The sequence below is a fragment of the Acomys minous genome (assembly GCF_964271855.1).
Source record: "Acomys minous genome assembly, chromosome: 2".
Lineage (NCBI taxonomy): Eukaryota > Metazoa > Chordata > Mammalia > Rodentia > Muridae > Acomys > Acomys minous.
In genome coordinates, this window is record NC_140484.1 from 23,880,092 (window position 1) to 23,894,711 (window position 14,620).

The following is a 14,620-nucleotide window of genomic DNA, read 5'->3' on the forward strand; positions in this document are numbered from 1 at the left end:
GTCAAATATCTTATCCTACATTTTCCAAAAATTAGTGTTTCACGTAACTGGTGATCAAAAATGTAGATACAAGTTGTACATCAAAATATATAAAATGGCAGTTGTTTTGTGCTTGTGATTAAGTAACCAATGACTAGTTCTGTCTAATTTGTTCTATTGTCTTGATTTGTAAGAAGAAATGACCATTATACAAACATTACAGAATACTCAAGTAACCAATTTACTGCCAATGAGCATGCGGACTAACAATACTTAAAAGAATATAACCTCGAATCCAATTAGTCTGAAAATACTCTTGTACAATCATCTTTATTGATTTGTAAAAGCTGTATACACATCTAAAACCCTAAATTTACTTTGTAAAAATAAATCTTTAGCAATAAATGGCACTATCAAAATCCCATGATTCTTAGGCTGTTATGTGGTTATTTACATGCTTTTCAGCAACAGTTGAAAAGATCTTATAGGACCCCAAACCGATATATCAAAAGACCCTGTAAACGGCATTTGCAATTATACTGTGGTGTTTACCTCTGTATGAAAATATGGCTACATGCTTTATGGTAAAGATAATGTAGCTCTCTGCTTTGCTACAGTGTGCTGTAAGCACACATCTGCCACTGGGTTCCATCATGTCATAAATGCATTCTTTACTGAACTTGGCTTTCCCAGTGGGCACCTGTGACAAACTACATAAGGAAAACAACAAAATGCTATAAAACAACAAAATGCTATAAAAAAAAAAAGAGCGCTGGACTCAGACCTGTTTTTGCCATATGCTCTTTTCCTTACTCAATAAATTTCTGATATATTTTTAAAATCATGCCTTCATTACACAAAATTTGTATCTGAGTAAAAAAAAAAATCCTCATTATTTTAAAAGTGGTGAGCTCTGTGAAGTGTTTTGAAACAGAAACATGAAAATGTTAAAGGCACAGTAAGAGGGGAGTGAATGCTACATGTAAGATTCTGTATTTCAAGTCTTCTAGGTTACTCCAGTCCAAAGCCTTCCGCATTTGAGATCCCAATGATGAGTTTCTGTTTCAGATCTTTCTTACTCTTGTATGGGGGAAGGCAGAGTTGATTGAAGCAAGTGTGTGCCACAGGTAACCTAGGAAAAATAAGTTTTTAAGAGATACTAACTCTTAAAACAGACACAAAATTACTAAGAACTTTTAAAAACACCACATATATTCAGATCTATTTTACAGAAGTGACCCGCCACTTCGTTATTGGACAGGCATTTATTGAGTGCTTACGTACCAAGCGCATTCTAGGTAGCAGGAGAATGACTACAGACAGGACAGCTGAGAGGCCTGCCTTCCTTAAACTCTGATTTGAAAAGCATTTTGTTTAGAGTCAGACAGATCTGAATTTAAATACTGTTACCCTCACCAGGTGTGGGGCTTTGAATTGCCCAAATGTCTCTAAATCTTAGTTTCCTCATCCATATGGTAAACTATGATCACCTCCAGGAAAAGCATCAGATTGTGATCTATGCAAATACCTAGTGGATGGCATACTGTTAAAGTGCTGTCTTGACTGTCAGAAAGGTATGAAAAGCCATTTGGGGCCTGCTTTCAAAGCTGCCGTCCTCTGTGCACACGAAGCACTCAGTCTTTGGATCCTTCCGATCAGCTCTGCATCGTGCTACCTGCTGACACTGCTGTCTCTGCCCAGAGCATCTAGAGGCACTGCCGAGCCTCCTCTTGAGCATCACAATGGCTTTCAGCTAAGTCAGTGTGTAAAAGTGGAGAATTATCCAGAGAACACTTAAAAAGAGTTCTGTATGATCAGAATCTATACTGCAAGACCATATGGAAATGCTTACAAATACTAGGCCAGTTATCGTTTATGGGTCTCTGGGTTATACTAACACTAGCGCACATTCTGATATGCTTCATTTAAGTGCCAAGGCGACCTAAAAGCGGTTGTTATCCCCACTGTATGGATGAGGGAAGCCAGACATGGCAGTATTACAGACCAGTATTCAAAGCTACAGAGCTGGGAAAGAGCAAGCTTGAGTTTCAAACCCAGTCAGGTCTGACTTCAAAGCCATTTGCTGAGCTGTAAAGCACTGTTGCTCACATTCAGCAAACCCACCCATCCTCAGCAGTGTGCCTTACAGAAGGGATGAAAATTCCTAGTTCAGGTGCAATGCTGTCCTTGCGTTTTGAGGAACACTGTCACTGTACTGGACGGAAATGCAATGCATCTGTCAGAGTCAGAACTAAGCCATGCTAGCTCCTAAAATAACCTCTGAAGTAAAAATAATTGGAAACATTTATATGTTGCTTTTGTATTAAAATAGGTTACTCACATTACCGTTGAAATTGATCATACTTTTGTTGCGATAGTCAAAAAAATTCTGTTGAACAAATAAATATTCAAATGGAAAATCTTCTCTTGACATTTTCTCATTCTAGACCTTTTAATTATGACTCATATAGAAGTTTCTTAATTATATGTACATCTTCACTTATGTTTTAAAATACAATCCCTTTTTCCCTTTATTTTTGTGTGTGGTGTGTGCTCATGTGCACATGTGTGGTGGGTCACACACTCATATGCATGCACAGAGGCCAGAGGAAGATACTGGGTGTCTGTTCTATCACTGTCTGCCTTTATTTCGCTGAAACAGGGTCTCTGACTGAACCTAAAAGTTGTCTTGTCTTTGACGTGGCTAGCAAGCTCCAGTGACCCTCATGTGTCACCCCATCTTTACTCCACCTCAGGGGTTACAAGCTAATGTGGTCACATACCTGGCCTTTATAGAGGTGCTAGGGATCTGAACCCAGGTGTTTGTGATTGACCACAGAACAATATTCTGAGCCCTCAAATACAATTTCGACATCAGCTTAAATATTCATTCAAGAAACACATGTACTAACTGTCTTGAAGAGATAAACTATTTCAATAAAAGGTGGAACATAAAAAAAGAATTCATTGAAGGAATGATGACTTTTTGGTGTTACAGATGTCAACCTAAAAAAGGGCCATCATCATGAGAGGTAGGAAGCACATAAGATATGAAAAACAAATCAAAGGGATGGAGGAGGGCAGGCAAAGTGTGTTTTAAGGATGAAGTAAAATAGTGTAGTGGTGTAAACAGACACGATGGATTCCAGGGATGGACCTGATGAGGTACAATAAAGCTACCAATGCCAAACGTGGCGGCGCCAGATCAATGTCATGGAAATGGAGCTGTGTAGGAACCCAGACAGGAAAGAGGCTTTAACTCAGCTAGGAATGAGGTAAAAAGTAACAGGACCAGGGTGGTGGCAAATGGAAAAGCAAATTCCTAAACTGAAGGACTGAGCCAGGAGCTGTGATGACAGGATCCTGTGAGGCAGGATATGTGGGCAGAAGAGCAAGGGTGATCAGAAGGAAACATTAGCTGGGGAGTGGTGACAAATGCCTTTAGTCCCAGCACTCGGGAAGCAGAGTCTACTCACAGTAGGAGCCACAGAACACTGCAATAGGAATAAGGAGGACCAGCATCCATTGCACATGGACACTATTAGAAACTATTCAACACTGTGGTCTTTATCACTTCAGATACAGAGCATAAGACTTAACTGAAGGCCAGTCCTGGAAGCACTTAACAGTACTAACCCAGCAGTTACCTTGGCTCTTCCAATAGTTCATCTACTTCATTATTGAAGTCATTTACACAAAAGTGAGGGCTATACAACATGCTAGGTACTAAAAGAGACCACAAAGCAAATTCTCGACAGAGGCATGTAAGAAGCAGATGGAAAGGGATCACTGTCAGCACTGTCTCAACACTGCCAGGGGGCTTTCAGCCAGGCTCTTCCATTTGAAGGTCATGTAGACCCTGAAGAATTTACATGAAAATGATTTCAGACTGAAAGACTCTTTTGATTCTAAAGTTACTAATAAGTTATATATTAAAATAACATTAGTTGGGTAGTGGTGACACATGCCTTTAATCCCAACACTCGGGAAGCAGAGGCAAGTGGATCTCTAAGTTTGAGGTCAGCCTGGTCTACAGAGTGAGCTCCAGGACAGGCAGAGCTACACAGAGAAACCCTGTCTCAAAAAAACAAAACAAAACCAACCAACCAACCAACCAACCAACCAACCAACCAAATAAAGTTATAACCTAGAGTTTACCAGTTAGTAGAAGTTTCATTCTTCGAAATTTTAAAGTTCAAATCAGCCATCCCTCCCACAGGTACTCTGTCACTGCCTGTGGTAAAATGTAGCAACTTCTTCTGAAGTTCAAGAGGAAATCCAAGCACAACATCCCAAAAGTACCTACAGAAGGAAGTTCACACATAATGCAATCCTTAGAGATTCTAATAAAGTAAACTGAGAAAACGTCTCTGTTAATAATATAAAATAACATTTTATAAGATTATTTTTAATTATTCTAACAATGGATAACATAAAACATTTTTTTTGTCTCAATATAATCTAACAGCCTTATTTTTCAACACAGTGCCAGTAAAATGTTATTTATAAATTTAGCATCTTTGGGAAAAAAACTCTATACTTTGATAGAAAGTTATATAATTTTCTCTTAAGGGGATTGCTAAATGCATTCACATTTTAGTACTCTTATTTTTAGAAATAAATTAAGGCAGGGTAGGGCTGCAGAATATTTAACTAAGTGATGGAAGAATTCTAAGTTACACAAACAAGCAGGCTGCACCCTTCTGACTTCCTGGAGACACAGAGCCTGAACCCGACCGAGCGTACCGTATGGTTGCGTCAGTCTTCGCATAGCCGTCGTACTGAGTGCTCCTCTGCAGCGCATGCATATCCAGCTCAGGACTTCCACAAACCAGGATCTCAACCTCTTCTGGACGAAGCAGCTGTCAACAGTCATAAATGCCATAATTAAAGATGTCCCCTGGAGGGGGAGACCTGGTGGCACTCAGAGGAAGGACAGCAGGTTACCAAGAAGAGACTTGATACCCTATGAGCATATACAGGGGGAGGAAATCCCCCTCAGGAACTGTCATAGGGTAGGGGAATAAGGAGAAAATGGGAGGGAGGGAAGAATGGGAGGATACAAGGGATGGGATAACCATTGAGATGTAACAAGAATAAATTAATAAAAAATAAAAAAAGATAAAAAAAATAAAAAAATAAAAATGATGGTCCTAAGTGGAATTTGCACTGTTTTCATTGAAGAATCAAATCATAGAAATTATAACATTGTTTAGTAATTAAATGACTTTTTAGTTGAAGAAAATGCTTCCCATTTATATTTATATTGTGTAACAGTAATTCGTAGTTTGCTAGGAGACAACTGTGCATGACGCAAACTCCTCCTTCTCCAGGATGAGCAGAGAGCAGCTTGCGGCTCTGCCCGGCCTCCACTGCAGCACCTGTGGCTGCAGAGCTGGTGCGTGCCCGCTGCGCTGACCACCAGTCCCACCTGTTAGCTGAGTTACTTCTCACTTAACATTAGATCTGAGAAGCAACAATACCATGCCATTTAATTTTTATTTCCTTTTCTCCACCTTCCTACTACCAGAGAGTCATAAAACTTAGTTACAGCTCAACAGAACTTCTTTTTCAACGGTGCTTTCAGCAAACATGTTACAAAGGGCACTCGAAACTAGTGGTGCTCAACCTTCCTAATGCTGTGACCCTTTAATACAATTTCTCATGCTGAGGTGACCCACAATCATAAAAGTATTTTTGTTGCTACTTCATGGCTGTAAGTTTGCTGTTTTGAATTTTAAATATCTCATATGTAATAACCCTGTAAAAGGGTTATTCGGCTCCTAAAGGGGTCGCGACCCACAGGTTGAGAACCCCTGCTCTAAAACAAGTCAGAAAGAAAGCTATTTGTTCCTGCCCCCAAAGAAATGTTGACAGTCCATTTCTTTCTTTAAAAAAAAAAAAACCAACACAAATGAAAAGCTACTTGACTCTCTCTTGATAAATTAGAGGGGCACAGGAGAGGCATGACGGCACGTGCCTGTGTGTTAGAGGGGAAGGACTCGGACAGCAGTTACAATAGGACAGGGCAGAGCTCCTCGAGCCCCATGCTTTTGAAGATGACCTACAGACTCAGGGTTGCTGACAGACCCGTGAGCAGGCAGCAGCAGGGAACAGCGCGCTCCCACTCTCCCTGGAGCTAGGCACCAACTCTCCTGCTGAGCTCTGCTGCTGAGTCTCAGCGTCCACAGGCAGCTCAGAAAGCCCTAATTAAGGCAGAAGAGAGAAAGGTCTCAAATCTAGAGGACGGAGGCTGAAAGAGGAGCACTACTGCTATTTCTCACTCTACTTTTTAAAAGTAGAGAACATTTTTAATTTTAAAAGCTTACTCACCAAGATAGTTAAGGAATTATCTGTTATACCGTTACCGAACCTAGTTGAAAGCTTAAAATTTTAAACTCACCATTAGCGCATTTGAAGCACACACACTATGGAATCCACAGTAAAATGCAGCAAATTGCTTATAGATAGATTTGTTCAAAAGGAAGTCAGTATACAGCTGTACATACTCTGGAAAGCAATGTCACATCTGTTACATAGTCATAGTAAATAAAAAGTACTAATTCACTGCAATAAAAATGGCATCTAACTTACCTCTTCTATTCTGATTGGTAACTGGAATCTTATCACCCCCTGGTTTTAAGTTATAGGATTTAATTATTCCAAATTCTTCTTGAAAAACCTGATGGGCGATACCATGATATGTTTATTGGTATTGTTGATGTACACTGGGCTTCGGTGAATAGATTTTTAGAAGAATAGTTCTGCCCCTCCCTTAAAACACACAACTGCTAAAAGTGTAAACTTTTGTGACTTTTTTAAATTTACATTTTAAAAAATTTATTTTACATTAGTGTTTTGCCAGCATGTTTGTCTGTGTGAGGGTGTTAGGTCCCCTGGAATTGAAGTTACAGACAGTTGTGAGCTGCCATGTGGGTACTAGGTAGGAACTAAACCTGGGTCCTTTAGAAGAACAGTCAGTGCTCTTAACTACTGAGCCATCTCTCCAGCCCCAACTTTTGTGACTTTTAAGGTGTCACCCTGAGGTAAAAAGCAGGTCCATAATCCTTCCTGTTAAACACAGTTGCATACTTTAACAAAGCCCACAAAATTGTCCAGCAAGTGGGAGAGGTGGACGTGAGTGTTTGGTCTGACTGACTCCCTGTGTTGGAGCAATGCAAGAGTCTATCGGTAAAAAGCAAATCAGTCACGGAACATGCTAGTGCCTAGCGAGTGCCGTGCCCTGGATGGCTTCACTTCCGCATGCTTATCTGCGTGGGTCTGCGGCGCTGTCTCCAGTACTGCCCTGGCTTTGATTCCTTTCAGATTAGTTACCTGAGATAGGATCTTGCTGTACAGCCCAGGCCTCAAAACCACAACTGCCCTGCCTGAGCCTGGGCAATGCCAGGACCCCTGCTGCACTGCTACTCTTGGACTTACGAGCCTATATACATATTATTAATTTATTCATATACATCTCAAGTGCTATCCCATCCCTTGTATCCTCCCATTCCTCCCTCACGAGCTTTTTCTTAAGTGTTTAGCAACAAGTGTCATTTCATATGTAAGATGACAAGTAGCTGTATGCTCTCACCACTAAGTACCTGAAATGTTGAGTAGAAATCTTCTTCAACATTGCCTTCATATGATAAGAGTTCCTTTAATCCATGGGCCAATTCCTGAAAAACAAATGTGCGATCAGTCTTTTACAATCAACTAGCATTACTTCAGACAGTAAGGAGATAGACTGTAGGTCTCCTACCTGTGAGAATAAAGAGTAAACTCATGTTTTAAAACAAATATTTAAGATGTACTTTATAAGATTCATGATACTTGTTAATGATTTCTACCATCCATAACTTGGAAAACTGAAGTCCACGCTCGAGAGAATTATCCAGTTCATACTACAGAGCTCTAACTCTACGGCCCACTCTTAAGCAGGTATTATAGCTCCACTGTGACTTCCAGCGTAATTCCTGGCTCTCTGCCACATTAACATTTATGGATTTGTAGTGCTTCTAATTTTCAAATTATTTATATACACACACACACAAACACATGCATGCATATATACATATATTTATTAAATGTGGCACTATTTTCAATGCATGTTTAAGCCTTAGACATACAGTTCACCTATGTTAAGGGGCTTAAACATTTTAGTTATCATGTCTTCCTCTCCCATGAAAAGCATGAGCATGCTGGGAAAAATATTTTCTTATAATTTCAGTTACCTATGAACAAAAACTTAAAAGTATAACTGGCTTAATATTTCATTTTTTATCAAGCTTCATGAAAAATTACTCTTAACTTACTCTTAGTTTATATTACATTATTAGAAAAGATAAATAATGTCATGGGTTGGAATAATCTTATAAACTTTATATAATACATTTTCATAGTAAGTTTCCCTTTAAAAGCACAGAAACAAGGGCCTGAGAGGTGGCAGGGCGGGGGTGATTTTATCACAACTACTGTGACACGCGCAGTACCCATGACAACTATCTATCTGTAAGACAGACACGCTGCAGTGGCAGGAAACACAGACAACGTGGAAGTCTACCACCAGAAGGACGGAGAAGCAGGCCCAGAGCCTGACCAACACAACAATGGCTGCTTTCAACAAGGAACAACATCTCCAGTTCCATTTGCTGCTCCCCCTCCTGCAGGGGAAATGATTCTCTCTCCGTAGTCTCCGTGTCCTTCTCACCTGGCATGATGCCTGTACCTCACATGGGAGGGACTGCTATGATGCCAATGGTGGGCCCTTCTCCTGCGATGATGTCTGTGGAACCTGCTCTTGGAATGAGGCCACCCACAGGAGGCCACATAGCCATGGTGTTTGAACTTCCCATGATGCCTAAACTTCCCATGACGGTGCCCACTCACCCTAGTATGACTCAGCTGGACAGAGAGCAGCAAAGGGGCTCTTTATCAGTTTTGTATAATTGTTCTGTTTTGCCTGAAGATCATAGTGATGTGCCTGAGAGTTTTCTAGTGGTATGATAAGAAGACTTTTTCCTGTTCCTAGCTAAGAGAATAGTCCTGGATGGGAAAAGTGAGATGAAAAAAAAAAAAAAAAGTACTGTTTTCACTTGTACTGTGAAATGTGAAAATAAAATTGTCAGCTTTTTTTTTTTTTGAAAGCACATAATTTTATACAAATCTAGGCTGGTAGAGATTTGATATGCATATCACCATTAAAGAAATTTATTTTAAATTATGTTTATTTGTGTAAGTCTGTGTATGTGTATATGCACGTGTGTGCTGGTTTCTGTAGAGTCCAGTGGTATTGGATCCCCTGGAGCTAGAGTGACAGGTAGATGTCAGCTTCCTGAGATGGGCACCAGGAACTGAAGCTGAACTCTGTAAGTGCTCTGAACTGGCAAGCCATCTATCTAGCCCATAAAAGTTGTTTACAATTACTAGTTTAAAAACATCCTATTATCCACATAAGGACATTAGGTTTCAGAGAAGTTGAATAACTCACCCAAGTCCACAAAACCAGTAAGTGGTATGGTCTGTATTCAAATCAACACGCATCAGACTTAAACTCTGTTCTGTTCTGTAAGCGCTTAGGTACACTGCAAAATAGGTGACTATCTTAAGGGAGGGGAGCAAGAAGAGTTCTAAAAGGGAACCCCGGTTTAAAGTAAGAATAACCTTTATATGCTCCTAGGGTATCAAGTCTCTTCTTGGTAGCCTTCTATCCTTCCTCTGAGTGCCACCAGGTCTCCCCCTCCAGGGGACATGGTCAAATATGAGGCACCAGAGTACGTGTGAAAGTAGGGAAAAAGGGAGGGAGGGAAGAATGGGAGGATGCAAGGGATGGGATAACCATTGAGATGTAATAAGAATAAATTAATAAAAAAATTAAAAAAAGAATAACATTAGAAGAGTGCAAGTCGAGAGGCAATTAGCATAGCATCATAAGATGTCAGGAACATACTTACAGGCATAATCTGGCACAAGTCATCGATGGTAACGCTGCAGATGCCTACTGGTATGTTCTGATCACTAGGTACGATGGGAGGGCTCAGTAGTTTCTTGTAACAACAGGGAGGAAAACGAATATCCAAGGTGATGCTGTTATAGACAGCTAGTCCCATGAGCTATGCATACTAAATGTTAAGTATTAACGTAAAATCCAGGACCACAAATGGGTTTTGAATTATGCATTAGTCATCTTACATACTTCCTTCAGATCTAATGCTGACTTTCTAATTAGTCTAACACACCTTTCCTCTTTAATTTCCTTTTATTAACATACTATAATTCTTGATTAACAAAAATCATGGGAAAAGGTGTTCATTTGATAGGATTCGATGATTTCAGGCATTCCTATAAATTATTTAATATGTAAAAATTACTAAATTTAAGCATGTTTGTGGTTTTATAAGAAGTATCAAGAGCTTATTGACTGCAAAATACAGCACTAATTTTAGAAACTGCCATTTTTAGCTAAAGTTTAAATACGACTGTAAAGGAATTGGAATAAATAAGCATACGGATACCAAACGAGTGTTAATGAGATAAAGTCTAGGCAGACTCACATATAAAACACGAAGAGCTATAGTTCAGATGTTTTATTTATTTGTAAAATTTGTCTACTTACATAGCAGAGTGCAACTTATCCATTTGCTGAAAGAGGGGGTTTAGAGCAAATTTCCTAGTATTTAAAGGCCAGTTATTATATTAAAGTAACTTAAAAAGTTATTAATTTTATAGATTCAAAAGGAATCCAAAACACACAGGCCTAGGAGATTGCTGAAAATTGTCAACTGAATTTGCAAAGGCAAAATGAGGGCTGGAGACATGAGGAATAGCTCTACTGTTTTCTACGTGACTGTACAGGCTGACTAGTATGTGTGAGGAGACCAGTACTGCAAATATGCTCAAATATACTTACATAATCGACACAGTAGGAATAATAATGGTAATCATAATACTATAGTATTAAAATGTATAGTTATCTACTATGATGATAACTTCTAAACATTTTTCATTTAAAACATTTAAACGGTAAAATTCTAAAAGCGGGTTGTCCACTGTAAGGAAGCAGGCTAACAGGCTTGCGCTACAGAGGTCCTTTTCTGCACCGTAATCAACCTGCTCTAGTTGAACAGGGATGGAGGGGTTTGTCTCCATGCTTTGTGCTGCGGACAGTCTGAACACCTGCACTGTACTACGCTGTCTCTACTCAGTTCAGCATCCTTTCAGTACAGGCAGTCCTACTGTTGAGGCATCACTGCACTCATGCTCTTGGTGCAATCTTTACAGCATTTTATGATTATTTTTTGTGTTTTACTGCTTTGCTTCTTGTAAACACTATGACCTTACTGTATTTTTAAAATCTATATTAATATAGTAAAAATAGTATTAAAAACTGTAAAATACTAATAATCGCATGCATTTACTTTCAGACACCTTTGTTTAACCTGAAATATACGATAAGAGCATGCTGAGAACTCAGTAAAGGCCACCAATACTGGGAAAGAGAATGACTGGCAATCTGCTGCTTTCTAAATAGCACTATTTCAAGTGTAACAGCTAACTTTATAAAACATATCAGGAAACCAAAATATTAGAACTCTGAGCTATGACACAAGAACCATATGCATCAAGAAGCCCAAATAGGTCAAAATTAGTCAAAAGTACCAGAGAAGTCGGACACACTCAAGTGAGAAGTGTAAATGATGGAAAAACAGGAATCCACGGATGCTTCAGCCTTCTTGGATATTGTGGAATTTGACACCCTGGACTTTAGACATGACAATCTAAAAACCATCTCAAATTGGCCTGACTCTTTCAATATGTAGTTTTGTTTCTCACTACTTTTTCATTTACTCTTTCAACTTTCAAATACCTCCTCAGGATTTAATCAAAATGCAACACTGGCCTTGCACGGATGGATGCTCAGCATTTCCCCAAAGTCCCAGGGTGATCACTGCCTTGTAGCAAGTCAGTAACAGCGTGGCCTTGTATTCCTGTCATCCTCCTCCCAGCTAGAATTCCTACCTTCCCTGGAAAGAATACCACGTCTTTTCCGCCTTACAAATCCCACCACACTTATTTTATGCTAATCTTGATCTTAATGAAGTCACACACCCCTCAGGACTTGTATTAATGACATGCTGCACAGTATCTGAGAACACACTACCCGGCACTGATGCTCACCTATTTCTGTAAATGCAGAACTTCTCAAGATTTGCCCTCTTTTCCACACATCTCCAGCACTTGCTCATCTCTTTACTCTTACTTCACTTCCCACAGTATTTCTTATAATTTAAAAAGCTAATGTACAAGGCATCTCTTGAACCTCTCTTCGCTCTACCAACATAGGAATAAACTACACAACACACCTGAGCTAGAGGGGAGAGGATGGCAAATGGACTTATGGAATTACAAGAGTTGTAAAACAATTACGTACATTTAAAATATCTCCTTTTGCATTCACTTTTCAATTTTTTTAGGATTACCTCCTTCATGTCTCAGGACTTCAGGATACATTCAAAAGGCTAGATTTAATTCTTACAATTTCAATTTAGTGAACTGAGTAAACCGAGCACAAAATGCCAGAACAGACAATATTTTATTATAAATGGAATATACTCTACATGTTTTTTTGAGACAAGGCTTCTCTGTGTAGCCTTGGCTGTCCTAGGCTCACTTTGTAGTCCATGCTGGCCTCGAACTCACAGAGATCCATCTGCCTCTGCCTCCCAAGTGCTGGGATTAAAGGTGTGCACCACCACGCCTGGCTCTAGATTTTAAAAACTTAATTTTCTGATAGTTTTGGTATTTAAATAATCATTTTGAGATAAAAGAGAGACTTAAGACTGAGCTATTTTCTTTAATGTATTGAGACTATGGAGGTGTGATATTACATATTATACAGATTACAGACAATCTAATAAATTTAATAATTTTTACCTTTTTGAAACAACATTTTCTAAACTATAGATTAAAAAAACACACACACACACAAAACAAGAACCCTAGTGTAGTAGCACCTCCTAGTGGAAAGTTTAAAGGATACAATTCCAACCAATCGGAACTCAGAATAGTTATCACACTTAAAGCTGCTAAACCAATGGCAGTGGGAGTCCTTGTGGTATGTAAACATGCCTGCAGACAGGAAACACATTTTGTTCACTAAATGAGAAGCACAGGTAAAATACATATCACATCTATGAAAAGGAATTCACTCCAGCGAGGGCATTTTATTTTTTGGTATCCTTGAGTTGAGGATAAAAGGGATAAATTAATCAGATAACATCATAAAATATAGCTTATGAACAAAATAAATTTTGACCATTATCTGCATACTTCAATATACTTTTGCCAACCCTGTCTTTTATCACCAGAAAGGTTTTACATATGCATCTACGTTATCTATAATATGTGTGATATGTATGCCCTATAAAATATTGAAATTCTCCTTTGAAGGAAAATATTTAATCGATATGAAAAATTATGTAGGCAGTTTCTTTAAATGAAATTGAAAGCTTTTGCCCTTAAGAAATTACCTTATGAATTTCTATTTCTTTTTGTTTGTCTGTGGTTTGTGTGTGTGTATACAAGTTTGTGTGAACCTGTATGTTGACATGCCAGTCAGGTGTCTTCCTCAGTCAGAGTCCACCTTAGTTTTGAAAGAGCCTCAGCCTGAGTCTGGAGCTCACCCACTAGGCTAGACTGGCTGGCTTGGAAGCTCTCAGGATCTGCAGGTCTCTGTCTCCCCAGTGCTGCCAGTGCCTGGCTTTTTACATGGACGCTGGGAGCCTAAGTTGAGACCCTCACACTTACACAGCGAGCACTTTACTGACTGAACCATCTCCTGGGACCACAGACTTCTATTTCTTAAAATGACTCACTACTTAATGAAAGAGGCTTCACATACTAGTGTAGGGGAAAAACAACAAAAACAAAAAACCCAGAGGCTTGCTTTTAAATTCCGAATGTTCTTTATTTCAATGGCACATTTTCATGCATTTTGTTTATCCAAGAGATATTGGGTATTTCTGTACAAATTCTACAGAAATGAAAATGTCAGGGCAACTACTGAACTCTAACAAGACTAGAGACACAATGATCACAAACATAAAATACTCACCATAATCTGGATGGAAAATCTGTCGAATTAGAAGAAGGAACCATTCTTTGGTCAAGCCACCCATATCCAAACCAGCTTCCCCCACAAACGTGACTTTAAGCTTCTTCTTCAAGTCTGCTCTTTTCCGGGTTAACTATATGAAGAAGTTAAGTAGTAAGGGAGAATAAAGGGCAATAAGGGGGATTTATTTATTTTTTAATTTTAGAAACAATATTAGGCAGACTTTAGCTTATTTTTACTTCCACAAACATCCATCCATCCAATCTGCCAGACATTATAAGTGAGGTGCTATTATATTTATTTAATAGATTAGAAAAAAGAATTAAGGGATCAAATGACTTGATGAAGGTCACTACCCCCAAGAATCACAATGTATCCAAAATTTTAATTTAGAAGACTAAGTAGAAAATAACTTTTTATGGCCCTTTCTCTAAATTAAAAAAAAAAACTCACATAGATAACAAGGCCACTATCTCATCTTAACTACATGATGGTCTGACTGCAGCAGTGTACATGCAGGGAACACTG

The 14,620-nt window shown here is 39.0% G+C and overlaps 1 protein-coding gene across 4 annotated transcripts in view; it reads right to left on the minus strand.

Annotated features, from left to right (window-relative positions):
- Positions 1–228: 228 nt before the first annotated feature.
- HECTD2 (HECT domain E3 ubiquitin protein ligase 2) overlaps positions 229–14,620 on the minus strand; it is a 60,841-nt gene continuing 46,449 nt past the window's right edge. For 2 of the 4 annotated variants that reach the window (XM_084763846.1, XM_084763847.1), the window contains exons 13-21: positions 14,093–14,225; positions 13,019–13,107; positions 9,933–10,091; positions 7,584–7,658; positions 6,574–6,661; positions 6,383–6,489; positions 4,726–4,841; positions 4,138–4,281; positions 229–1,111 (exon numbers count right to left, since the gene is read on the minus strand). In XM_084763846.1, coding sequence (XP_084619972.1) covers positions 991–1,111; positions 4,138–4,281; positions 4,726–4,841; positions 6,383–6,489; positions 6,574–6,661; positions 7,584–7,658; positions 9,933–10,091; positions 13,019–13,107; positions 14,093–14,225 — 1,032 coding nt within the window. In that variant the 3' untranslated portion in view covers positions 229–990. Of the gene's footprint in view, positions 1,112–4,137; positions 4,282–4,725; positions 4,842–6,382; positions 6,490–6,573; positions 6,662–7,583; positions 7,659–9,932; positions 10,101–13,018; positions 13,108–14,092; positions 14,226–14,620 lie in introns of those variants that run through there. The other 2 variants (XR_014775806.1, XM_084763848.1) reach the window with 2 other exon arrangements.